The 26,557-nt window shown below is 31.8% G+C and overlaps 1 protein-coding gene and 1 long non-coding RNA gene across 3 annotated transcripts in view; one reads left to right on the forward strand and one right to left on the reverse strand.

Annotated features, from left to right (window-relative positions):
- Positions 1-26,557, reverse strand: part of LOC147807362 (uncharacterized) — an 81,637-nt gene that overhangs the window by 19,324 nt on the left and 35,756 nt on the right. The gene's annotated exons all lie outside the window — the stretch shown is intronic.
- LOC147807363 (uncharacterized) lies at positions 19,901-26,080 on the forward strand. 2 transcript variants are annotated; one of them, XM_087168419.1, is made up of 3 exons: positions 19,901-20,934; positions 21,492-21,693; positions 22,407-22,549. In XM_087168419.1, the coding sequence occupies exons 1-3, from the start codon at positions 20,866-20,868 to the stop codon at positions 22,415-22,417; spliced, it is 282 nt and encodes a 93-aa protein (XP_087024545.1). In that variant the 5' UTR covers positions 19,901-20,865; the 3' UTR covers positions 22,418-22,549. The 2 variants fall into 2 exon arrangements, with proteins under 2 accessions (XP_087024545.1, XP_087024544.1); XM_087168418.1 differs by lacking the exon at positions 19,901-20,934 and having other exon boundaries at positions 21,635-21,689; positions 22,407-26,080.

Below are 26,557 nucleotides of genomic sequence, written 5' to 3' on the forward strand. Positions count from 1 at the left end.
GCCACTATAATCAGCTTCCTTAAAGCTCATGATAAAAATGATGCAAACTGTTAATATGACGAAAAACAACAATTTCGCTAAAATGAAAAGCCTTTATGATCTGCTTTTCAATTTTCTTAAAAAATTATTGCAACGAAGAATTGTTTGAGAGATTGATTTTAATTGACCTGCTATTCATATTATAATTTTGATTTATGTAGTTGCTAATTTTTCGTTTTTTTTCTTCTTTTTTTTTCCTTCTTTTTTCTTTTTTTAACGCATCCAAAACATTTTTACAAATTTAAAATATTACTACTATTATATTTAATACTAGCCGCCTGAGGCGGCCAGCTGTCCGCCACGCTAAAGATTTTCACAAATAAAGTTTTTTAAAACATAGCAGGAAATCTGAAGATTAGTGGACAATTAAAGTGTTCCTGTCCTGCAATTTTGTCTTAAATTCCTATTTTATATATTATATAGCTACAATGCCTAAGAAAAAAAAACTAAAATGCTAAATACATGAAAAGAACACGAAAACGAATTAATTTTTTATGGTATCAATTTCTATTTCTATATAATTTTTTATTGTATCAATTTCTACATCTATATCGCTACAAAAATTATCGTCTTCGCTTAAGAAAAAAAAAATAGAGCGTGTAAAGAAGAAGAAAAACTTATTATAACAATTATGAACAGCGACAAATATATCAAAGCGAAGCGTTCTATTTACGTATCGAATATGTTGCCACATCTTTAATACAAAAGTTAAACTTTTCTCCACTTTGATAAATGTAAACTAATGCGAACCTTACAATTAAATTATTAATTCCTTCGTATATTATTGGTTTAAGTTGTCGAAAATTAATATTTCAATTGTAAGGTTCGCATTAGCATACATTAGCTCTTTGAAGCAAAAATAGATGATGAGTCGGCCTGTCTAATTCAGGGGTTCTAGTTTTTTGAATATGGCTCTTTGAAGACGATTGTTACGTCAAGCACTCAGGTATTATAATTTTGATCTAGTTGCGCTTGTATAATTTCGATCTAGTTGCGCTTTCTACGCATTTTGTCAACATCGTTTGGTTTGTTGTTTAACATCGTTTGGTTTGTTATTTCTAAGTTAACTTTCAAAAAATTGGCTGGCAACAGCCAATTTTTTGAAAGCAACGAAAAAGCATAGATTTTCTTACAAAATGACTTATAACTAAAAAACTAATCCAAATTTTTGAAAAAGAAAAAAAATACTTCTTCATTATGTCAAAACACAATTATGTGCCGAGTTTCGTGCCTGGGCGAGGCTTCTGGGGCGATATATTGTGATTACAGACACACACACACACACAGCCGCTTTTATTATTATGTATAGATTTATATTTCATGTATATAACTATCAAATACATAATTATTACAATTATACACTAAAAGTTCAGTCAATTCTTTTCAGCAAACTTTTGCTCTGAGTTTAAGACAATAGGATACCTGCAAGTTACGCAGTCGATTCTGATTGGTTGTTGAAATGCGCAATTTGCTTACTTTAGCAACTGTTCTTTCCATTCTATTTCGAGTAAGCCAAGCCCGTCAAGTATCAATTCTCTTAAGTGACACAATATAAATTCTTTCACAAAGATTTTTTCTCAAAGATTTCAATTCTTTCACTATATATTTGCACAAATACTCAACACAAAGACAGGCATAAAGCTACGTGGAACATAAACAAACTAGTTACGCATCAAAGTTGCCAGGCACACAAAACAAAAATATATCACGGTTACAATAAAATACATAAACGAAGAAAAATCTAAGTTAAGTAAAAGAGGTAGACGAGAAAGAGTTATATTTCAACTAATTCGATGTACGATACGGCTCTGTGTTTAATTAACTTAGTGTTAATTAACACTCTAACTTATGTAAAGAAACTTAGCTCAATTTTAATACGTCATTTTGCTGATAAAGATTAGCTGGCGCTGACGTCATAGGTCGCATGTGTGGGTATGGAATGTCTTCTTGAAGTGCAAGTACCCAAATAAAATTTTGTGTTTTTTATTTTCCGTGGGGAAAGAGATGATTATTCTATATTTCTACTATGTGTTACATAGGTGGACTTTTAATATATAATTATAATAATTATTTGTAACTATTATAATTATATATTAAGAGACCAGTCAATTCTTTTCAGAAAACTTTTGCTTTGAGTTTAAGTCATTTTTTTATTTTTATTTTCCTTGGGAAAAGCGATGATTATTCTATATTTCTACTATGTGTTATATAGGTTGACTTTTAATACATAATTATAATTATTGTATCTAACTATCATAATTACATATTAAAAGTCCTGTCAGTTCTTTTTAGCAGACTTTAGCTTTGAGTTTAGGATCCTCTTTTTGGGACTCTGGAAACAATGTTCTGCAATAATTTAGTTTTAAAAAAAATGGTTGTCAAAATAGTGCGCATAAGAAGTGGTAAAAAATAAAAATAATAAGTGCAACAAATGGAACTTAAATTTTAAATATGTATCCTTTTATTATTTACCGACTTCTCCATTTAGGATGTAAATATTCTCGCAACAAGCTACTGAGATTCATGGAGATTAAGGCTCCATAATTTCAAATTTCACGATTGTGGTTATGTAGTTAAGTACAGGCCGTTATCACTTCCAGGCAAGCTGGTGCCTATCAGTCTGAAACTGGGTTCAAGCCGTCGCCGGGCATCGAACCCCAGTTCTTCACTATGATTGCTTAGTCATCATGGGTTCGATTTTTGAAAGTACAGTACACTCTCGATATCTCGAAAACCTTGTTTCGTCAAAAAAAATATTTTTCTACTTGGCATTACATATCCACCTAATGTTTATTTAAATTTCTATGTCGAAAGGTTTCTTCTCAAAACCTTGCTATTTCGAATTTTTTTCGAAATAGAAAATTAATTTTTTCATAAAAATCACAATGTAAGTTCATTGTAAACCAATTCTTTTCCATTTAATGCATAATTATTTTTGTCCTACTTTTAAAAATAAAATTATCATTGTTGTATTTAGACTTCTAGTCAACTATCATCGTTACAGATACATATTTAATAGTGGTTATTCTTGTGTTTCATGACTCTACCTCTTATTAGAGGAATATTTTAGAATATATTTTTCTTCTTTTTAGAACATATTCAGTTCTGAACTTGCTATTTTATTTTATATCCCTCGTTGAACAGCTGACCCAGTTTTGAGGTTTACGACTACAAATGTTCAACTCCGTAGCCTTGTAATTTTGGACCAATCCAGAACACAAGAAAAACTCCTGGATTAGTACCCCTAGAGATATAATTTGTTACGGGAACATGAAGCACTTAGCAACTCGACAGATTTAACTTGCATCAGTCACCATTTACTACACGGAGAGTCTTCGGCCGGTGGGGATTGAACCCACGACCTCTTGGACATGGGCCCAGTGCCCAACCAGTCAGACTATTCCGGCCTCTCTGAACTTGATGTCTCGAAAACTCTTTATCTTGAAACTTTTTAGCGTCCCTTCAACTTTGAGATATTGAAAGTTTACTGCAGTAAAACGGAAAGAAGCCCATGTTACGACTTTATCAAAAATGTACCAGAGTTTCCAAGTAGTTCATTAACTTTAAAAATCTTAAATGTCAGTTGGCGGTAAATCGGTTATTATAAAAGATGCCAAAAGTGAAGTTTTAATTTCTCTTCCAAACTCTCAGGAAAACTTCCTATTTAACTAACAAATTCCATAACCCTTCTCTTCCACAAGAAGAAAAATCACTCCCTGATTTCTAGCTCATCGCGACACCCAAACTGCTCCATTTTCTGTGACCTCACCCCCAAGTAAGTTCTTCGCCAACTAAGCAACACTTTCTTCCTTTTATGCGGAGGAAAATTATTTATTCATAATGTGCGCAACAACATATAATTACGAGAGACTTTAGCCGGATCAAGACACCCTAGGCCCTCGTTATTTATTCAAAAACCTCACTGTCAACGACACTGCGAGAGTAACAATAGATTAGGGGCGTACTTGTAGGGGGCCTCTTAAATTGGGGATTTAAAGGATCAAGTCTGGACACGCGATGCGCATGCGCAGTGAGGAGGATATCAAAATCCACCCCAGAAATCGTTTTGGGCCTAAGAAGAGATGAACATTTTTAAAGAATGCCACAGTAAAGATGAGATTGTGTGCATGTTAACCATGCTACTGAAGTTTCTTAATTTTTGAGGTTTAATTAGAGTTTGCGTTAAGCAATGGATAAAATTTGATCGGGGATTTGGAATTTATGTATTATTTTTGGCTTGTGCTTGGAGGATAGATGATTTATATTTTTTGAATAACAATATTAAAGTTTTATATTTTCTTGCTAAATAATTTGGGACTTTGTGCATTTATACAATAATTATGATGGTGAACTCTACTATTAATGATCTTGCTGCCATTATTATTTATTAAAACATTAATTTTTCTACTTTTTTAACTATTATTATTAATATTATCACTTTTAACTGAGTAGTGTTTTCACTTTAAAGTGAAGTAATCTCTTGCCTAATTGCCACAACTCTGTTTTTGTCATACTGGCAATTTTATCTTACTAATGAAAGTGCACCAATATATGACACCAAAACGGGAATAGATTTTCATAAAAATTTTACTATTCAATTTCTTAAGCGTCGTTTTTAATGAAATCAAGAAGTTTGGAAGTAAAACTGATTTTAAATATTTAATATCCAATAAAATCAGGATGGTTTAATTATTCTGAAGCTCATTACAGTATCTTGAACTTTTTTTAGTATTATGCCATTTTTATTTAGTTTTAAGCTATATTATCCATTATTATTTAACTAAACAATCTTAATGGAATATCAGTTTCTGCTACTATTTTAAGAAATAAAATAACATTAAGCAAATTTTAGTTAAACGCAGTTACTAGTAAATAATAGATTTTTTTTATTATTGGTATAATTTATTAATCATAATAAATTAGTTTTATCATATTACATCAATTGCATATCATAATCAAGTTAGTTTTATCATAATTTATCAGGTCAGAACCATTATTTATTGGGTCATTATTTCGAATCTACCGAGAAAAAAACGTGTCGGATAATTATTTTGGAAGAACAGAGAAAAGCGTAACAGACAATTATTGCGAAACAACTGAGTAACGCATATCAGACAATTATTTTAGAACTAAAAAGAAACATATCAGACAATTACCTAAGAATAACAGAGAATAACTAGAGAAAAATCAGACAATTATTTTGGAAACAAAGAGAAAAACGTATCACACTAGTTATTCTACAATATCAACATATCTACAATATCAACATGTCATGAGTTTTTTTAGTAAAACAGAGAAAAGCGTATCGGACAATTATTTTGGAACAACAAAAAACAAACGTATCACATGAGTTATTTTAGTAAAACAGAGTAAAGCGTATCGGATAATTATTTTGGAACAACAAAAAACAAACGTATCACATGAGTTGTTTTAGCAAACCAGAGAAAAACGTATCGGACAATTATTTTGGAACAACAGAAACAAACTCATTATATGAATTATTTTAGAATAACAGAGAAAAACGTATTGGATTTGGTAGGTGGAATGAGTATACATTTTTTTAGAAATCACTTTATTAAAAAAAACAAAAACCGAAATTGTTTTAACACAAACAAAGGAATTATGGTGGCAGAAATGTAAGAATCAATCTATTTCTTTTCCTTCTTGGCCCTAAAGGTAGTGAACCTCCTGATCTTTATTAACTACTATTTGCCGTTAGGTTATTTGTCCTGATCCCATTGGTAAGGAGTCATAGTACCCTAGGGCACCCTATCAATAAAAATCACTTTGATGCTAAGTGGTACAAGTCAAGAAAACAAGATAAAAGATTTTTTTTTTTCCTGATTCGCAAAGTAAATAATTGTAGATAAGATTTTTTTTTATGGAGGAGTTCTAAGATGACATCAAAACGTTTAATGTTTATTTGTCTTTTCTGAAATTCTTTAAGGTGTGGAATACTTACATTATTAAAAAAATATTTTAAAAAGTACTTTCAGTACTCTTGGTTATAGGTTAAGTTATTGAAATTACTATTCTAATTTTTTATATTTTATTCTTACTATAAAAATATTTTTAAATATAATACCATTTAGGTACTGAACTAGCAAGTTTTTGAAACACGTACTGTTTCCTGAGAGAGAAAAATTCTTTATAAATTTGAATTCTTTATTTCTGGGATGATTTCACGTATATTTTTGTTAGAGGTACACTTAAAGTAATTTAAGATATAATACCAGTGTAGCATTAAGTTTTGTACTTTTCAGGTTTTATTAAGAATCCAATAAAATCTTATACTTATTAAAATCTTATATTTATTAATGACCTTTAACTTATGCAACCTTTATGACCTTTAACTTATCCAATAAAAAATTAAATTTATTTATTACTATTCCTATTCTCTTATGTTGTGATACAATAAATTAAGCTATATTTCACTGTCTTGGTTCGAAACAACTTTTTAACTATTTTGCTAATTAAAATAGACACACTAATTAATTAAAAACGTATACAAATAATACTTGAAAATGTTTACCTGTTACGTCGCAGCAAGGCATTAACCAAAATTTAACACAATCAAATCGCCATGAACTTCAACAACAACAACAACAACAAAAAAAACATTTAGTTGACAAATTAAAGAATTTGAAAAATTTGAATAACAAACAGAAATTGATTTTATATTTTTGAGGCTCGGCTAAATTTTCGTCTACACTAGTTATTTCTTTTTTATTTAATTTCTTTATATTATAAATTCTTTGAGTAACTAAGGAAAGAGAATTTACATTGATAATTTATCAAAAATCATTAATGTAGTAACTATCAGATATAAAAATTGTCCGCATGTATTGCTCTAGTACGTAAAATCAACGAATTGTGTCTGTCAAGCATATAAATATGGATTATGTTCATCATCGGTATAAGTTCATGAACAAAACAAATTAAGAGAAGTTAAAACATTTAATTCCAATCTTAATTTTCTTTAGCTGCCAAAAAAAAATCTTTCTTTTCATTTTAACACTGCGCATAACTGAAGAAAAAAATATCCAAACATTTTATGTGCTTAAAATAAAGCAAATAACCAAACGGTTATTTTGATAAATTCAATAAAAGCTTATCAAAGGAACAATAAACTTATCGTCCAACTTGTAGTAAAGCTTACAACCACAAAGAGGCGTTGCATACTTTTGGACAAAATGCGTAACCACTTTCCTCCGCATTGAAAAGAAAATGCATTGTTTTTTCTTATGTTCTAGTATTAGCAGAACATTAGATTTTAAATTAGATCTAACATTAGATTTTAAATATTATTTAGTGCATAATTGCTATTTAATTGATGAAAAACTGAAACTGCAACCGCTTTATTAAAATAGATATTACTACTGTGTTGATTGCGAGTTTTTCAATTGCAATTTAAAAAGTATTCTATAAAAATTTGCAATAATCCGGCAGAAACTTGGTAATTACTTTATTACCGCAAAGAGGCGTTGCATACGCTCGAATAAAATGCATTCTCCGCGTTGAAAAAATGCGTTGTTTTTCCATATGTTCTAGTATTAGCTCTTTAATATTTCTCTACGAGAAAAATAATAGATTTTAAATATTATTCAGTGCATACTTGCTATTCAACTGATGAAAAACTAATACTCCAACTACTTTATTAAAATAGATAATACTAATATATGGATTTCAACTGCCAGATTGTTTCTGAATTGCAATTTAAAAAATTTTCTATAAAAATTTGCAATAATCTCTCGCTTGGTAGTGACTTGGTAATTATTTAAAAATTCAAATAAACTATATGTTTTTAAAAATTTATCTATTTATTTCTAAATAGAACTAAATAATTTTAACACTTTAATTCCTCTTTCGATTATCTGTATACTTGAATTTATTGTTTTCGAAGCTGTGTGCTCGCCTGGGACCACTAGTTGCTATTATGATGTTCAACTATAATCTTCATTCAAAATTTAATATACCGGAAAAGATTAATTCGATACAATGGTTAAAAAAATTATTTCAGTTCATATTATTTAAAACATATGTTCTATATGGTAGCAATGCATTTAAAAAATAAAGAAGAAAATGGCTGATGCTGAAAGTTCCACCAAAAATATTATTTTTCGTTCACCCAATACAACCGAAGTAATAACCGGAATTTCAGCTTAAACTTTCAATATTTTTTCAGCCGAGTCGTGATGGCTCAGGGGATTGAGCACTAGCCTCCCATTGAGGTGAACCAGGTTCGAATCCCAGCAATGGCTGGTCGATACGAATTCCTCACCAGGCTAGCCTCGACCACACTGATGACGTAACATATCCTCAGTGGTAGACGGATCATTGGTTGGGCTAATGATGGGTGGTTTTTGTGGTTTTTCCTTCCCATGTCACACAAATGCAGGTTAGTTCGCTCAAAAAATCCTCCCCGAAGGCAAATTTTTCCCAATACTTGATCCAGGAGTTTCCTTGTTTTCTGGATTGGGTTCAAAATTACGAGGCTGCGGAGATGAACATTGGTAGCCGTAAACCCAAAATTGGGTCGGCTGCTCAAAGATGGGTATAAAATAAAATATTGCTTTACCCAGTTGAACAGGAGAAATACTAAAGCCATTTCTAATTTTTTTTTTATTAGTAACCCAATTGATCAGAAGAAGTGACTGAAACTACCTTTATTTGTTTCTTAATTACGCCTAGTCATAATGGAACAAAAGTGGTTGGAATTTAACTGAAATTTTCAAATTTGCCTTGATCTGCCTGAGAGAAACGGCTGAAACTTCCATGAAAGTTCTTTAAACTGCTTGACCCACTAGAGCATGAGGAATAACAGAAACTTCCACTGAAATTTTGTTATTCATCAACCGAATAAAGCAGGGGGGGGGGGGAAATGGCTCAAATTCCACTAAAATGTTTAATATTCTGACTTAATAAAACAGAAGAAATTGCTGAAACTTCCACTGAGATTTTCTATTTTTTGCTTGACCAAATGAAGCATGAGAAATTGCCGAGAAATTTTACTAAAACGTTTAATCATGCCTTGACCAAATGAAAAAAAGAAAGAAAGAAATGGCACAAACTTCCACTTAAATCATCAATTATGTGTTATCCAAACAGAGCAGAAGACATGTCTAGAACTTTCTCTAAAACTTTTTAATTTGCCTTACCTAAGGAAACCAAAAAATTGGATGAAACTGATCACTGAAATTTTCGTTTATAAATAAGTAATGGAGCAGAAGAAATGTCTAGATCTCACACTAAAATTTCCATTTAGGCATGAACTTTATGCAACTAAAATAAATAGCAGGATAGAACTATGATTTGGATCCATTTAAACAGCATGCATTTTAAGTTATGCAAACTTGTCCTATCTCAAAGATTCCGGCAGCAGCTACCATCAAAGTATCAGCTCTTTCTCCTCTAGGTGTCGCTACGATCATTCTCTCCAGACTGATGCCATTCTTCTTCCTAAAGCTTAGCCTCTCAATAATTCCATTCTCTCGGTCCCAGTGACTCTGCAAATAGCGAAGTCGTCGTCTGAGAAAATAATTGGATCATAGCGATACAGAGGAAAAGGAGAGAATGCAGTGGTCTCAATTTCCGTAATTGTGTTGAAAGCAAACGTGAAACATCGTGATGGGATAAAAGGAGGGGGAGGGGATAAAAGGGGTGAAACACTAACGATTAATGGCTCACACTGTTATGCTTCAAGAAAGTATCAATATTAAATATATATATAAAGATGTGTCTTATGTGGAGATGTTTACTTTAAATCTTCTCTGTGTTTAAAAAGCTTTCATTTGGAAGTATCGACCATAGAACTTTTATGGAACATTTTTGCATTCATGTTGGAATTGTGTTTTATAAAATTAAATTGTCCTTCAGTAATTTTAAAAATAAATTGTGTTGCTTTCATATAAGTTCCAGTAAAATTTCTAGAAATAAAAGTTTTTTTAATAATGGCTTTTTTAAGTGTCTCTGGTTGTTATTCGTGATCAGAGGATGAGTATCTTTGTTATTTGTGACAAAGGATAAGTGCCTTTGGTTGTTATTTGTGATCAGAGGATAAGTATCTTTGCTATTCGTGATAGAGGATAAGAGTCTTTGGTTGTTATTTGTGATCAGAGGATAAAGTATCTTTGTTATTCGTGATAGAGGATATGTCCTTGGTTGTTATTCGTGATCAGAGTATAAGTATCTTTGCTATTCGTGATAGAGGATAAGTGTCTTTGGTTGTTATTCATGATCAGAAGATAAGTGATTTGTAATAATATATCTCACTAACGCTCTTATAGTAACTTAAATTAATGTATTTTGATAATATTACTACCACTGTGGAACTATTCAATGAGCATTTTTAACATTAATGATGCAAAAGTGTTAGAAAAATTGAGTTATTATTAGAGTAAAGTTCAAAATAATTATTTTACTTTTATAAACCCTTCTGTACAAATACTTGATATAAAAACCTTTTTAAATAATTACTGTTTTTTTTAAAGTGACTTTGGTCTTCATTTGTGATAAGAGGATGAATGATTCCTGATAAAATATTTTAATAATACATGTAATGTAACTTAAATTATTGCTAATATTAATCTTGATAAGATTAACACAATTATGGAACTATTTGATACATTTTAAATATTTATGAGGAAACTGTGTTGAATAAGATTAGTTACAATTATTGAGTAAAGTTTAAATAATTATGTTGCTCTTATAAGCTTTTGTATGCAAATTCTGTAAATAAAATGTTTTAAATACTAAATTACTGTGTTTCAAGTGTCTCTGGTTGTTATTAGATAAGATGATGGGTTTTTCCTGATCTGGAAAAATACTGGGTATCCTAAAATCTAACGATGATTTGAAAAATTAATTGGGAAAAACTAGAGGGTGTAGAAATAAACAGTTTGATTCATTCTGAAAAGGAAATCCGATTTAAAATCAGTAGCAATTTTTTTTTCAGAAGCCGGCGCTGCTAACTGAAAACTATATAACAATGTTGTCGACTTCTTTTTAAATCTTTCCAAATGAAATATATGCAAGGGAATCAGATATTATTTTACTCTGACAGCATCACGTCGTTATTTCAAAGGTTGACTTAAAAACTTTTATTTCTAGCTTAGAGTTTGCAGTGCCATCTGGTGACGAGTTTTGTGATTAATTTTAAAACTTTACATCCAAACAAAATTTGGTTACTTGAACAGAATGCAGCGAACCATTTCTATCGCGTACTTATTGATCTTGAATTTTTTTTCATCATATTTTTCGGGATACTTCATGCTTTAAAAATATTGTTAATGTAACTTAAATCTTAATCGTATTAAAAATTATAATGTGGGACACTATTAGACAGATTTACACAGTTACGAGTCAACTTTGCTGGAACGTTGAGAAAAAATCAGGAAAATATTTTGCACAACATTACAAATAAAAATAACTAGCATAAGATAATTGTTTCGTTTATTATGCATAAAATGACGCCATGAAATACTGTTATTGTAATAAATTGGTGTGTATGCATGTAACACAAATTAAAACTATAGATTAAAACATTTTAATGCATTAATTAATGATAAACAAAATAGCAGAAATAACTATAAAATGTTTGCCAATTTTAAAACTTTCGTCTTTATAAACTACACCTAAGTAGGGGAAAATTGAGCGTTCAACCCCACTTTTTTTACTATGGGATGAGCGTTCAACCCCACTTTGGGTCGATGTCCTCTTTTACTCTAGTTCTATGGGATGAGCGTTCAACCCCACTTCGGATCGATGACCTCTTGTCTATAGGATGAGAGCTATACCCCACTTCCTCAGTATGGATAAGAGTTCTACCCCACTGATAAGCTCTGAGTAGGGATGACGGTTCATCTCCTTCCTGACTTTATCGGTGAGTTAATTTTTATCGTTCAGAAAAAAAAAAATTTCTTGACTTAGAATTTTTTCTTAGTTTCATATAGTCTTCAGTAACTCCATCTAGTGAATGAAATAAACAATAATTTTGTAAAAATGGAAAATATTTTAAAATAGTGTATGTATCTCACTCATGCTGCTCTCTAGTGAGTAAAGTAGTTACTATTTTACATTTATTTTTTGTAAAAAAAGAAAATATTTGAGGATTCGAACCAGCAATCTCCCCATTACAAAATGCTTCCATAACACACTAGTTTGACTGTGACGCTAACCAGTGTGCTATGGATGCATGTACAGCTAAGAAAAATTTATATTTTTAAACGGATACTTTTAAATTTGACAACAGAGTTGATGAGGATAAGAAAAAGTGGAATGTGAATGAAATGTAACGATAAATTTTAGTAATTAATAATACTGTGATCATTTGTATTTTTCCAAGTGTGTGTGTGCGTGTGATAAATTGTTTTTATCTTACGATCGTAGTCTTTTCATTTTATTGGTGAATCATTAATGAGGAGATTTCGTTAGTAAGGTAAACATGTGTATTTAGTTGTTCAAATAGCGTGTCTATGGTTAATGAGTATGATAAAAATTGAGATTTTCTTGGTTCCTCGTTATCAGTGACGTGTAATGCATTAACATTTTTGTTAAGATTCTTGTGATTAAAAAAGTTTCTGAGAATAATGATAAATTTATGGTTACATCAACATAAAGTTAAAAGCGTTTAGTAAAGATATAACGTCACTCTTTAAAAGGATTTTCCGATAAGGATAACTTGTTGGTTCACATACGTGTTAAACTCTGATTGGACGAAGAATATTTGAAAAGCTTTGTAGTTTAGAAGTCGTCATTTATTTCCAAAAAGTTCTTTTTAGAATCGTTACTCTCTCCTTTTAGTCCACGATGAAACGTTCTTTCGCTACAATGGAGGGGAGTGTTAGTGCTTCTGCATCTTCACCAGTTACTGACGTGAAAACTCCTAGCGTATTACCGAATCACCTATACCATCTAGGTGGATTGAACTACGTGTCAGTCGTGTATTTTTCCGGCAATGTACTTATTCACTTGAGAGAATATCTACAAGGTGAAAATGGAAATCTGTTTCCTACTTATAAAGGTACTACACTCACTCCTTCTCTTTGGATAGCTTTCTTAAAGAAGTCAGAGGATTATGGAGAATCTGTGAAGGTTGGAGATTCCGTTGTTCTCAACGACAGTCTCTATATTTCAAAAGCAGATCTTGACATAGGAACGTATGTGACATTCCAAAGGTTTTTCAAGAAAAAGGACTTTTCCAGGAAATTTTGTGAATCCATGTGTACTCTATCGGAGCAAGAGTTTGTGAAACTTGCGACTGATAGTGATCTACAAAAAAAGATTACATCCTCTGCCATTTTCCATCTATACAAATACATGTTCCCAAACGTTGCGTTAAACGAGGTGAAAAAGCGACCACCCCCTCTAATTCCAACTCCTATGGAATTATCAGATGTTGACGATGTACTCACAACCTCACTGCTGGAGTTACTCAAATCATTCATCGAGACGAATGTAAACACCACATTCCAATGTTTCGGTTGTAGTGAAAATTATGCAAATCAACTCGGACATGAATGCTTAACCTTCAATTTCGAGCAAAAGCTTTTAAGCTGTGGTGATTTAGCCATTTTAAGCATTAACTTAAATGAATTGGTTCAAAACTTTGTGAACATAAACAGCCATATTTCCCACCATATTAATGAAAACTTTTTTTCGAAAATTGATGTAGACTTATTGCTCAGTAATGCTAAAGATTTGTATGTTGCATCCGACCCCAATCCTGTCGTATTATATTAATATCTTCTATATTTGTATATATATATTTCCATTTTATTATTTTTTATGTTTCCACTGAGATTATTTTATTGTAAAATTTGTTTCTACTTACATGTAATTTTTTTTTAAACTCATTTTTGCTTACATGTGTATTTTTTTTTTTTTCAAAAAATAAATGTGTTTTACATTTTCAAATTGCTCTCATTTTTGTTGTATACTTTTAGATGGTTACATTATATTTATTTTCTCTCCGTAAGAATGCAATTGGGCGATTTTTATAATGACCCCACTCTACCTGGGAGTTTCGGTGGGGTGGAAGCTTTGTTCCGCTCGATGAAAGGAAAAGTATCTCGTAAACAGATAAGAAAATGGTTATCGTCACAAAATGCATACACTCTTCACAAAAGCGTAAGAAATAATTTTAAGCGGAATAGGGTGATGGTCAGTGGGATAAATATACGGTTTCAAGCTGATATAGCTGATTTGAAGGCGATAACGAGTTTGAACGATGGTTATCGCTACATCTTAACGTGCATTGATGTTTTTTCCAAATATGCATGGACTTTCCCATTGAAACGAAAGAATAGTGAGAGTATCATATCTACGTTTAAAGAAATATTTAAAGAAAGGAGACCTTTAAAGTTGCAAACAGATCAGGGTAAAGAATTTCTTAATAAAAAATTCCAAGTTTATCTGAAAGAAGAAGGAGTGCACTTTTTCACGACATTTAATCAAACTAAAAGTTCTATTATTGAAAGGTTTAATCGTACTTTAAAAACGAAACTTTGGAAATATTTCACTGCAAAAAACACTTTCAGGTTTATCGGTGTGTTAAAAAATGTGACGGAAAGTTACAATAATACTTATCACCGCAGCATTAAAATGGAACCCGCTAAAGTTACAAAGGAAAATGAGAAGCAAGTTTTAGATAATTTATATGAAAATACTCCTTTACGCAAAAGAAAAAAATGTGCTTTTAAAATTGGGGAAAATGTCCGCATAGCAAAATCGAAAATGATTTTTGAGAAAGGATATGAAAATAACTGGTCCGAAGAAATATTCACTATCACCCATTGTATACCTAGAATACCGCCAGTGTATAAAATTAAAGATTTGATGGAGGGAGAAATTAAAGGCACATTTTATGCTCAGGAATTACAAAGAGTTGTTCTCCCTAAAACGTTTCCAGTAGAAAAAATTTTAAAAAAACGTTTTCATAGAAACAAGTTACAATATTTAGTTAAATTTAAAGGTTACCCTGATAAATTTAACACTTGGCTTCCTTCGAATGACTTATTCGCCCTATAAAAATCGAATGGCCTCTCACTGTTACATCATTTAACACAATGAGTTTCTATATTACACTACCGAGTGATGCTTCCATGAATGTTTTTCCCGACAATGTAATGTCCCATTTTCACACAAAGCTCCCAAGAAGATTAGAACTCTTTGGTGAATGGGAGGTTGGTTTAGTGGAAATAATTTATCCTAGAATGTGGAATAATATAATTGACGGTGAAAATTCATATGAATACGATTTAGGGAATGGGGTAAAAAAAATAAACTCTATTCCGAGTGGTTCTTATGAATCAGTGAATGAAATTATCGGTCAATTTGAAAAAAATATTAAGATACAACTAGGATATAATAAATTTACAAAGAAAGTTAAACTGCAATTGTCGAACGGAGCTACACTGCGTTTATCTAAGGGGTTGGCTGAAAGTTTAGGTTTTCCTCACAACGAAATATTGGGAGAAAATATTATACTTCCAGGTACGTTTTCTATGGAAAGTCCTTTCGTAGCAGATCCAAACGTTGATTTGCGTTTATTGTATGTGTATACTGATATTATACAACCTGAAATGGTGGGTGATGTAGTAGCACCCCTTTTACGAATTTTGACAGTGAAAGGAGAAGACGGAGAAATGGTGCATGCTCAATTTGATAGACCGCACTATTTACCCCTGAGTAGAAAACACATTGAGTCAATCGAAATAGTTATAAGAACTCACTCTGGTCGATACGTGTCATTTGAACGAGGGAAGTTGATAGTGAAACTTCACTTTCGCTTGAAAACTTTATAAGCTCAAAATAAATTATTTTCTCTAGAAAAAAAAAATGTATCAAAACTATCACTGCTGTACGAAATCTTTCGAAGATTATTACTCGAATCAAGCAGGAAATGGATTATCTTATTATAAAGGTGTATCTCTTCAAAGAGGAAGTGGTTTAGGTGGAATTTTTAAAAGTATGTTTCGAATGGTTTTACCTTTATTCAAATCTGGCGCGAAAGCGGTGGGGAGACAGGCTCTCAGGTCGGGAGTGGATATTGCAAACGATTACATACAAGGAAAGGATTTAAAAGTTGCTTCGAAACAACGTATAAAGGAGGCAACTAAAATATTATCCAATAAAGCTGCAGATAAAGTAAAAACCATGGTTGGTGGAAATAAAAGGAAACGTAGAAACCGAAAATCTGTTAGTAGTAAAAAGTATCGCAAAGTGTGCACATCTGATATTTTTAGCTAACATGGCATTGATAAGAAATGATTCTATACCCTCTGTTAAATCCGAACTCGATTTATTCCTCATGCCACCCACACAAACTGCCATAGAAAAAGGACAGTGGTCGGAATACTATCCCATATCAAGCATCCGTGATGATCTCCCTATAGAATTTAATATATCTGGAACTTCGGAGGAATATTTCGACTTGAGTGCTACCCAACTCTACGTTAAAGTAAAGATTTTGAAAGATAATGCTCCTTTACCAGAAAATGAGAAAATTTCCACCTGTAATTTATTTTTTCATTCACTTTTTTCTCAAATCGATGTGATGTTGAATGATCGCACCATATCTTCGTCTAGTAATACTTACGCGTATAGATCTTACATTGAAACTTTATTAAATTACGGCTCTGATTATAAGAAAAGTTTTTTAACTTCCGAATGCTTTTACAAAGATACTGCTGGCCACCTCGAAGAAAATGATCCCTTCAAAGAGAATGAAGGATTGAAAAAGCGTTCTTCAATGATTGCAAAAGGGAAAGTGTTAGAAATGATCGGAAATTTACATTGCGATATTTTTTATCAAGACCGTTTAATGTTAAATATGGTAGACTTGAAACTAAAGTTCGTAAGAAATAAACCAGAATTTTGCCTCATATCACCTGTAAAAGGGAATTATCAAATAGTGTTTGAACATGCATCTTTATTCGTTCGTAAAGTTAAAGTGAGCCCTGGAGTCTTGATAGGACACGCAAAAGCCTTAGAAAAAACTTCAGCAAAATATCCTCTAGATAGAGTATTATGCAAAATGTATTCTATCCCTAAGGGATCATTCTCCTTTTCTCAGGATAATGTTTTCTTGGGTCCACTACCGAAACGATTGATTTTAACCTGTATAGATAATGATGCATTCAACGGTACTTATACTACGAATCCTTTTAATTTCAAACATAATGACGTAAACTTCGTTGGTGTGTATGTGGATGGTAATCCAGTGTGCTACAAACCTCTGACACCAAATTATGAAGATGAGCAATATATTCGCTCTTACAACAGTTTGTTGTTGGGAAGTGAGAAATTAGCGAGCAACAAAGGAATTTACATAAATCGTGATGAATTTTCTAAGGGATATACTATGTACGCCTTTGATTTAACTCCCGACTTGTGTGATGGGAGTTACCTCAATTTAATTCGCCAAGGAAATTTAAGAATTGAACTCAAATTCTCCAAAGCTCTACCTAAAACAATTTCGATGCTTATTTACGCAGAATTTCAAAACGTAATCGAGATTACAAAATCTAGAAGTGTTTTGTGCGATTTTTCGGTATGAATACATTACAAATCGAAGAAGTATTAAATAAAGATACATTCACTCAACAGATTTTCATCGGTGTTTTTGCGAGTGATAAAATTCCAAAACGAATAAGTAGATTTCCTTCTGCATTCATCGTGAATACAGATCCTTACAACAAACCAGGAAGTCATTGGTTAGCTTTTTATGTCGAGTCTCCTCATTCAGTCGAATTTTTTGATTCGTATGGACATTCATCAGACTTTTTTAACCACTACATTCGCAATTATTGTAAAAACTATGAATTTGTTACTTATAATGATGTACCTCTTCAAAGTGATTCGACCGCTGTCTGCGGACAATATTGTATTTTTTACTTGTATTTTCGTTGCAGAAACCATTCGATGAAATGTATCGTTAATTCCTTTCAAGTAAAATCTATACAAAATGATAAACAAGTGTATAACTTTGTGAAGAAAAAACTGTATCGTGAATATGTACCTTTTTTCATTTCATAATAAAGTGGATAAATAAATGTGGTGTGTTAATATTTCTTTCTCTCATTTATCATCATGGAGTCATTGAGATTAAAAGCTCCCTTTACAGCTCTCATTTGCGGGCCTACCTCTTGCGGAAAGACACACTTTTTAAGGAATTTTTTAAAATATCACACGCAATTAATCTTCCCAAAAATTGATACTATTGTTTGGTTTTACGGAATATATCAGTATTTATATGACGAAATACCTAATGTCACTTTTATAGAAGGTATACCTGAAAATTTCAGTAGTTACGCGGGTAAAAATACTCTCTTCATTTTAGATGATTTGATGTCTGAATGCGGAGATAACAAGCGCATTACTCAGTTGTATACTCGAGGATCGCATCACATGAATATATCGATTATCACAGTTAGTCAGAATATATTTCATAAAGGAAAAGAATTTAGAGAAATATCCTTAAACTCACATTATTTGTTTCTATTCAAGTCTAGGCGAGATGTGAGTCAGATATCTCATTTAGGAAGACAGTTATACCCCAGAAATTTAAAATTTTTTCTCGAAGTATTCGAAGATGCTACTAAAAAACCTTACTCCTATTTAATGGTGGACTTAAGGACCGAAACAGAAGAAAACCTGCGCTTGCGTACGGAAATATTACCGGGTGAAGAAACGTGTGTTTACCAATTGAAATAAAAAGAGTCAACTCAAACTGTACGTATCCATTTGATATCATGGGTGCTTCGAAAGAGGATATGCAAAGACTTAGACTAATATTGATCTGTCCTAAGAAATCGTTGAAATCCCTACTGAGAAAAATTCCCCAAACAACAATTAAATGCATTTCTGAGTGTTGTTTAAACACTTTAAAAGGGAATATACCAATCTCCTCACATCAAAAGAGAAAGTTAGCTCGTCATAAACATACCTTAAGAAAACTCTCTGACAAAAAGGTATCTTTGAAAAAGAAGCGTAACCTCATCGTTCAAAACGGAGGATTTCTACTGCCACTCCTTTTACCCGCAGCTCTCAGCGTTTTAACGACTCTGTTAAACAAATAAATAAATATGGAATATGCTAAAAAGATGATATTAGTACCCGAACATATCGTTTCACGCCACGTTCCATCTGACGAAAAACTCAGCGAATTGGATCGCGAAATGAAAAAAATATTACAATCACAGTTGGACGAAGATGAGAAAATAAAAATGTACAATCAAGTATTGTTAAAAAGAATAAAAATTGATTTATTAAATTCACCTGTACCAAATCAGGAGACTCCCTCTGAAGAATTACCTGAAATGAAACCTGAAATAAAGGAGGAGAATTATATTGAAAGTTTAATGCTGTCTGCCATTCCAAAACAGTACATGACGAACACAAAAAACATTCTAGATGTTTTTAAGAGAAACAACAGCATAGTGTCTTGGACACCTCGAGGGGAACTCGTACACAAAGGAAACGTAGTGAAAAATTCGAACATGGTAGATTTGATCAACAGTGTGGTGAGAAAAAGGAAAAGTGATACGTTTATTCCAGGACAAGAAGAATTTCGTGAAATTCTCAAAGACATTAATTTACCACAATCATTTATTAAAAATGAATCCTATGTTTCGCAAAAAGGATATTCTCTTGTACGCAAAGTGAAAAAATCTAAAATTAAATCATGTCAATGGTTACAAATGTAATTGATACGTGAACGTATTTACTACAAATAAATAAATTAATTAATAAATTTGCCGTTTTTACTTCTTTCTTCATTTCTTACTTTACGATTACGTTATCATTCAACGTCCGCGTGACGCGAAAAGCGGGGCGGGCGGGCGAGCGGGCGGGTGGTCGCGGCGCCTCCCCTCGCGTCCGTACGCGGTGGATTGGCGCGACGTTATTCTAATTATAAACCGTAATTATAATCATTTGACGCTTTATTATCGCGAATACGTCATAAGAAACATTCTATCACTATCACACACCCTCGTGTTCCTTACACAGATCCCATCATGCCTTTAGACAGTCGAGTCGTTTCTTTGATAATGATTATTCTGATAAACGTAATACTTTTCACCGCAAACATTTTAAACACACATAATGTCGTAGACTTATGCCGTCGAGATGGAATCGCAATTTCGGATAACGTCTCCTTCACTATTTGCAATGATACATTCGATTTAAAATACAATGGACAGAGAAAAATCAGTGTTGTTGCTGCTTTTCAGATAATGAACGAAAGCGATATCAACCCTGAAAATGAGACACTGAATCCATTACGATTGTCTGCGTAAAGAGTGGATAAGAAACTATCCTAAATGGTGAGATAGAGGATTTGACATTTTCTTTTTTCAGTTTAGAAGAAAGAATTTGACAATAAGTAGATAGGTATACCTATTTCAGATAAAAAAAAAAAACTTTGTTTAATGGGTAAAGTAAAAGAATCAGTTTTTATGGACGAAAAGTATTTTATCGATGAGTAAGGGAGAGTCTCTTTTCATCGACAAAGTGGTAGAAAATTTTATCATCGTCAAGAGAATGTTCTTTCATTGGTAACGATAAACTGATGTCTCTTAGTAATGCTTAATGAGGAATAGTGAGTTATCTACAAACATTGTCGCCTGTACATGTCTACCTACTGCACTTAGCAGCTACCCCTACTTTTATTTATTTGTTTATTTTCGTTGTTTGGAAACTAATGATAAGTTTCAATATAAAAGGGGGGTGCTTCAACGTAGGATAGAGCCAAATCTCGTCCACACGTCTTAGGGTGAACTTCACCTCCGTAAATTTACAGATATTTATTTTCTCCACCCCAAAATGGATACACCTTTGGATATGACCATGGATGATGAAGAAGCTGATCGAGTCATTAGAAATATCTCACAAGTAAGTAACATTTATTAATTCATTTTCTTTTATTTACTTTTAGTTATTTATTTTTCTTTCGTTCTCCTTTTTCTCTTTTGAATATTACTAGTAATAGAAATATAACATCTTCTCCTGTTGTTATTTAATTATTTATTTATGATAAAGAATGCTGATGTTATATGACATAAATTCTAAAATAAGATTTTTCACTCTTCAATCTATACTATTTTCTTGCAAATGTTTCAGTTCTATTTTAATACTGATCTGCATTTTTTTATTATCATTATTTCAGGAAATGATAAATTAATTCATTTTCTTTTTATTCACTTTTAGTTATTCATTTATTTATTTTTCTTTCGTTCTCATTTTTCTCTTTTGAATATTACTAGTAATAGAAATATAACATCTTCTCCTGTTGTTATTTAATTATTTATTTATGTTAAAGAATGGAGATGTTATATGACATACATAAATTCTAAATTAAGATTTTTCACTCTTCAATGTTTTCTTTTTTCTTACAAATGTTTCAGTTCTATTGTAATACTGATCCACATTTTTTATTATCATTATTTCAGGAAATGATAGATAGAATTAATCGGGAATATGCTTCATCTAAATCAGAATCTGTTGCAAATGTCAAAAAAAGACGAAAAAGACGAAGGGTGTCATCAAGTGATGAGGAGATGGACGATCCTGAAGCCGATAGAGCTGTCGCTGATGCCGTCCTCGATTCTCCCATGGAGTGTGAGGAAGAGAATATCCCCCAACCCAGCGTGAGTAAGTTTGTTTGTCTATACATCATATTATATTATGTTTCTCGAAATTACATTTATCGCAACAGAATTGTTTAATATTTAAAGACTTGTTTGTAGTTTTTTCGCTACGATTAAATCTAAAAGAGTAGCTTTTCTAAAAAATTAATTAAAATATAAATAAGACTTTTCAAAACAAAATAAAAATGAATGAAACATCAAGTTAACATCAACTTTTAACCTTACATTTTGAAATTTTATCTACTTTTGATTTTAGACTTCATCGACTTCTATTCAGACTTTTAGATATTTATGCTTAGGACTTTTAGCTCTCATTGATTTTAGTTTTGAGATTTTGTTTTCATCTCTTGTTTCCTTATTATTATAATCATTTAATTCTCGACATTTACACCGACGCTATTAGATTTCATTGCCTTTAAAGCATGTTTTTAATTGTCAAATGTTTTAGTTAATACACTTTTAACTGATCACCACCACTGTCATTTGGCAAAATTTTACTGTAGTTTTAAGAGAAATTTCAATGTGATAATTTAACTTTTATCTCCGTTTACCCCCTTGGGGTGGGTCGGAGTTCAACCTATCAAGTTAATATTAATTTAAACTCTTTTGCTTCCCTTTTCATCTTTTTTTTTTAAAATGTTTTTTTCCTTTCAAGTCGTATGACTTTTATTTTATTTTTAAATTGCATGACAAATTTTTTGTTTCTGTTATTTATAGACGTCCAATGATGTGCAGATGGAAATGAGTGGAGTGGCTGATGGAAGGAGAGGACTAGAGTCGTTTCAAAGCCAGATGTTACACAGTAGTAAGAATAAAGACTTATTATTATTCTTAGAGGATGTTAAGCCACAATTGTTAAATGCCCTCCGATTAACAATCTCATCAGCTCCTATTAAATGGTACGTCTGTATTAAGGCACTTTTCTCTCGTAAAGGACAAGATGGGGAGAGAGAACTTGCGAGTTCCTTTTTTAGGAGTTGTAATCAAGTATCGCTAAGTTGTAACTCATTAAATGAGGAAGTGAAGTGTGCATACGTTAAGATTATCTCATCTTTTGACGAATTTGTCGATAGAGGTAGTGGGTGGTTACTAGAAGAAGTGAACTACTTAGAATTAAATTCCGCTCTTTATGTTCCATTTAACGGTTCCTCCTACATCCCCCTCCCACCGGAAATAGTCAAACGACGGGCTGTCTTGAATATTCGAAACATGAGCGATGAAAAATGTTTTTTATATTGCGTACTAGCTCATATTCACCCTTGTAACGATAATAAACATGCGAATCGCCCTTCAAATTATAAACCCTTTGAAAATGAATTAAACTTGACAGGTATATCATTTCCCATGCAACTTAATAAAGTTTCTAAATTTGAGAAACAAAATAATTTATCAATAAATGTATTTGGACATGAAAAAGGAGACATATTCCCTCTTCATCTTTCAACAAACAGAAGCGGAGTGCATCACATAAATCTTTTACTAATATCCGAGAGAGAAACCCGACACTTTTGTTTAATTCGAAATATGAGTAGACTTTTATCTTATTTAACCCATCACAACGGTGCATTATTTTATTGTGACTTTTGTCTCCATCGTTTTGAGACTAAACCTGCTTTAGATGATCACGTTGTTTATTGTAAAGAACATAAAATGCAGAAAACTAAGATGCCTAATGATCAAGAGAGAGTTTTAAAATTTAATTCCGTGCACTTGATGCACAAAATTCCATATGTGATATACGCTGATTTTGAGTGTATATTATCTAAAAATGAAACTTCATTAAGATCGCAAACTGAAGTAAATGCTCATCACATACCCTGCGGATATTCATACGTCATTATTGGGAATGAAGGTGAATGCATTAAACCTCCCGTCGTGTATTGCGGAGAAAATGCTGCGGAACATCTCGTTCATAGTTTATTGAGGGAAGAAAGGATGATTAAAGATTTACTTTCTGCCAATAAACCTATGCAATTAAGTAATGAGGACTATGAAATGTTTTTAAATCAAACTCATTGTTCTATTTGTGAAGAGCCCTTGAATGATGATAGAGTGAGAGATCACTGTCATATATCAGGTGCTTTTCGCGGTGCCTTACACTCAAAATGTAACTTGAATTATAAACTTATTCAAAAAATACCTGTCATATTCCACAATCTAAAAGGATATGACAGTCATCACATCATTAAAACTCTTAGTAAATTTAAAAACAAAAAAACGACGTGTATTGCAACAAACTCTGAAAAATTCATAACCTTTTCTATCAGTAATCTCCAATTTTTAGACTCTCTACAGTTTTTACCATCTTCCCTCGATAAGCTAGCGAACAACTTGGATGAATGCGATTTTCGTATCCTTTCTTCTCAAATAGAACCGGAATTACTCCCCCTTTTACGTCGTAAAGGTGTTTACCCCTATGATTACTTTGACTGTATGGAGAAATTCAATGAAACCGAGTTACCCCCTCGCGAGCTTTTTTACAATAGTTTAAATGATACACATATTACTGAAGCGGAATATAATCATGCGTGTACGGTATTTCAAACTTTTAATATGCAATCTTTAAGAGATTATCATAATTTATATGTTAAGACTGATACTCTCCTTTTGGCCGATGTGTTCGAAAAATTTAGATCTTTATGCTTAACACATTTCAAAATTGACGCATGCCACACCTTCACCTTACCAGGTTATGCGTGGCAGGCGTGTCTAAAAATGACACGCGTCGAACTGGAACTTTTAACTGACCCCACCATGCATTTATTTGTCGAAAGGGGAATAAGGGGTGGTGTCTCCATGATTTCAAACCGGTATGCCCGAGCCAATAACATTTACATGGGTAATGAATTTGATTGTAATATTCCCTCATCCTATATCATTTATTTAGATATGAATAACCTCTATGGTGGAGCAATGCAAAGCTACTTACCTACAAAACAATTCCGTTGGTCGCAAAATTTAGATCTATCCGTAGAATACATACAATCATTATCTGATGAGGCAGACGAAGGGATGATTCTCGAGGTAGACCTGGAATATCCTGCAGAATTACATGAGTTACACAATGACCTTCCAGTCGCTCCTGAACAAATGAAAGTACAATTCAATATGCTCTCTCCATACTCTCAAAGAGCTGCAGCCGCATTAAATGTTTCTAATAATTATAATGTATCGAAACTGATACCAAATTTAAATGATAAATGTAGATATATCCTTCATTACCGAAATTTGAAATTATATTTAAATTTAGGACTCAAAATGACTAAAATACATAAAATTCTCTTATTCAAACAAGAACCTTGGCTTCGTGCATACATTAATTTCAACACAAACATGCGGAAAAATGCAACTAATTCTTTTGACAAAGATTTTTGGAAGTTAATGAATAACGCGGTTTTCGGTAAGAGTATGGAGAACGTACGCAATCGCTTAAACGTGGACATTGTAACAGATAAGAAAAGGGCGTTAAAATTAATTGCATCCCCCTCTTTCCAATCGTTTAAAATTATTGATCCAGATTTAGTTATTGTAACACGAAATGTTACATCCTTAACTCTTAATCGTCCTCTGTATACTGGTTTCTCCGTTTTGGATATTAGTAAGACTTTCATGTATCAGTTTCATTATAATCATATTAAAACTAAATATGGTGATAAAGCGAAACTACTATTTACTGATACCGACTCTCTTTGTTATGAGATTCAGACTGAAAATGTCTACTTGGACATGTCCCATCACCTCGAGCTTTATGACACTTCTGATTACCCCGAAGATCATTTTTTATATTGCAGTAAAAATAAGAAAGTAGTAGGTAAAATGAAAGATGAGATGAATGGTGTTATCGTGAAAGAATTCGTCGGGTTGCGCTCAAAAATGTATTCTTTATTAACTGGGAAAGGTGAAAAGAAAACAGCGAAAGGAGTCGTGAAAAATGTTAGAGAAAAACGTTTAAAGCATGACATGTTTAAAAAATGTCTTTTCGAAAATTGCAGATTTCGGGAAAACATGAAAACTATTGTTTCAAAAAATCATGAATTACTTTCGATTACAACTAATAAACTAGCCCTTTGTCCTCTAGATGATAAGCGGTACATATTAGAAAACGGGTGTGACACTTTAGCACACGGTCACTTTAAAATCGGGGGTTCTTAATTGTTTATTTATTATTTTAAAATTTAGCGTAGCAAACTTCACTTCCCATTTAAATAAATTATTATTTATTTTATTTCCCCCCTATTTATTTGTACATAAAATGTATGTGAGAAAGACTTGTCTTTATTGTTACAACAGTTTTATTATTTATTGTCTTCAACCAGCTACAATCAGCTATAAAAGGATGTATGTAATTGTGTAAAGTATCTTTTTATTCAATAAAAATCTGTTTATCTTTCTTTTTTGACTTTATTATTTCCTTTCTATTTCATTACACGTATAGAAACAAGTAAAATGGCATGATCTTTTTATTTACAGCGGACAATGAAAAAATGTATAAAGAAATATGAAAATAACTATATAATAAAAATATAGATAGGAGTGAAAACGAGAAAAAATATCTAAGAACTAAGTGAATAAAGAAAAGGACAAAACTAAAATAATAATAAATTTAAAAGAAATGAAAAAATTATTAATAATAAAAAAATACTTACTAGACAAAATTACTTGCAAGTGTAAAATAAAATGCAATAAATATTTTCATATATTTGATAGTTTAATTGCTTATAAATGAGTCTAATTTTGCTCATTAATACTCTAAGAAATAATAAATGGATTATAATTAAAATATGTAAAAAGAGAAATGAAACTTTTATACTTGAGAGATACTTCTTTATTTTAAAACAAAGTTGAGAAAAGTTACATTGTTCAATGGA

Source organism: Parasteatoda tepidariorum, chromosome 7, assembly GCF_982258835.1.
Source record: "Parasteatoda tepidariorum strain Cologne lab strain chromosome 7, Ptep-v5.0, whole genome shotgun sequence".
Classification (NCBI taxonomy): domain Eukaryota; kingdom Metazoa; phylum Arthropoda; class Arachnida; order Araneae; family Theridiidae; genus Parasteatoda; species Parasteatoda tepidariorum.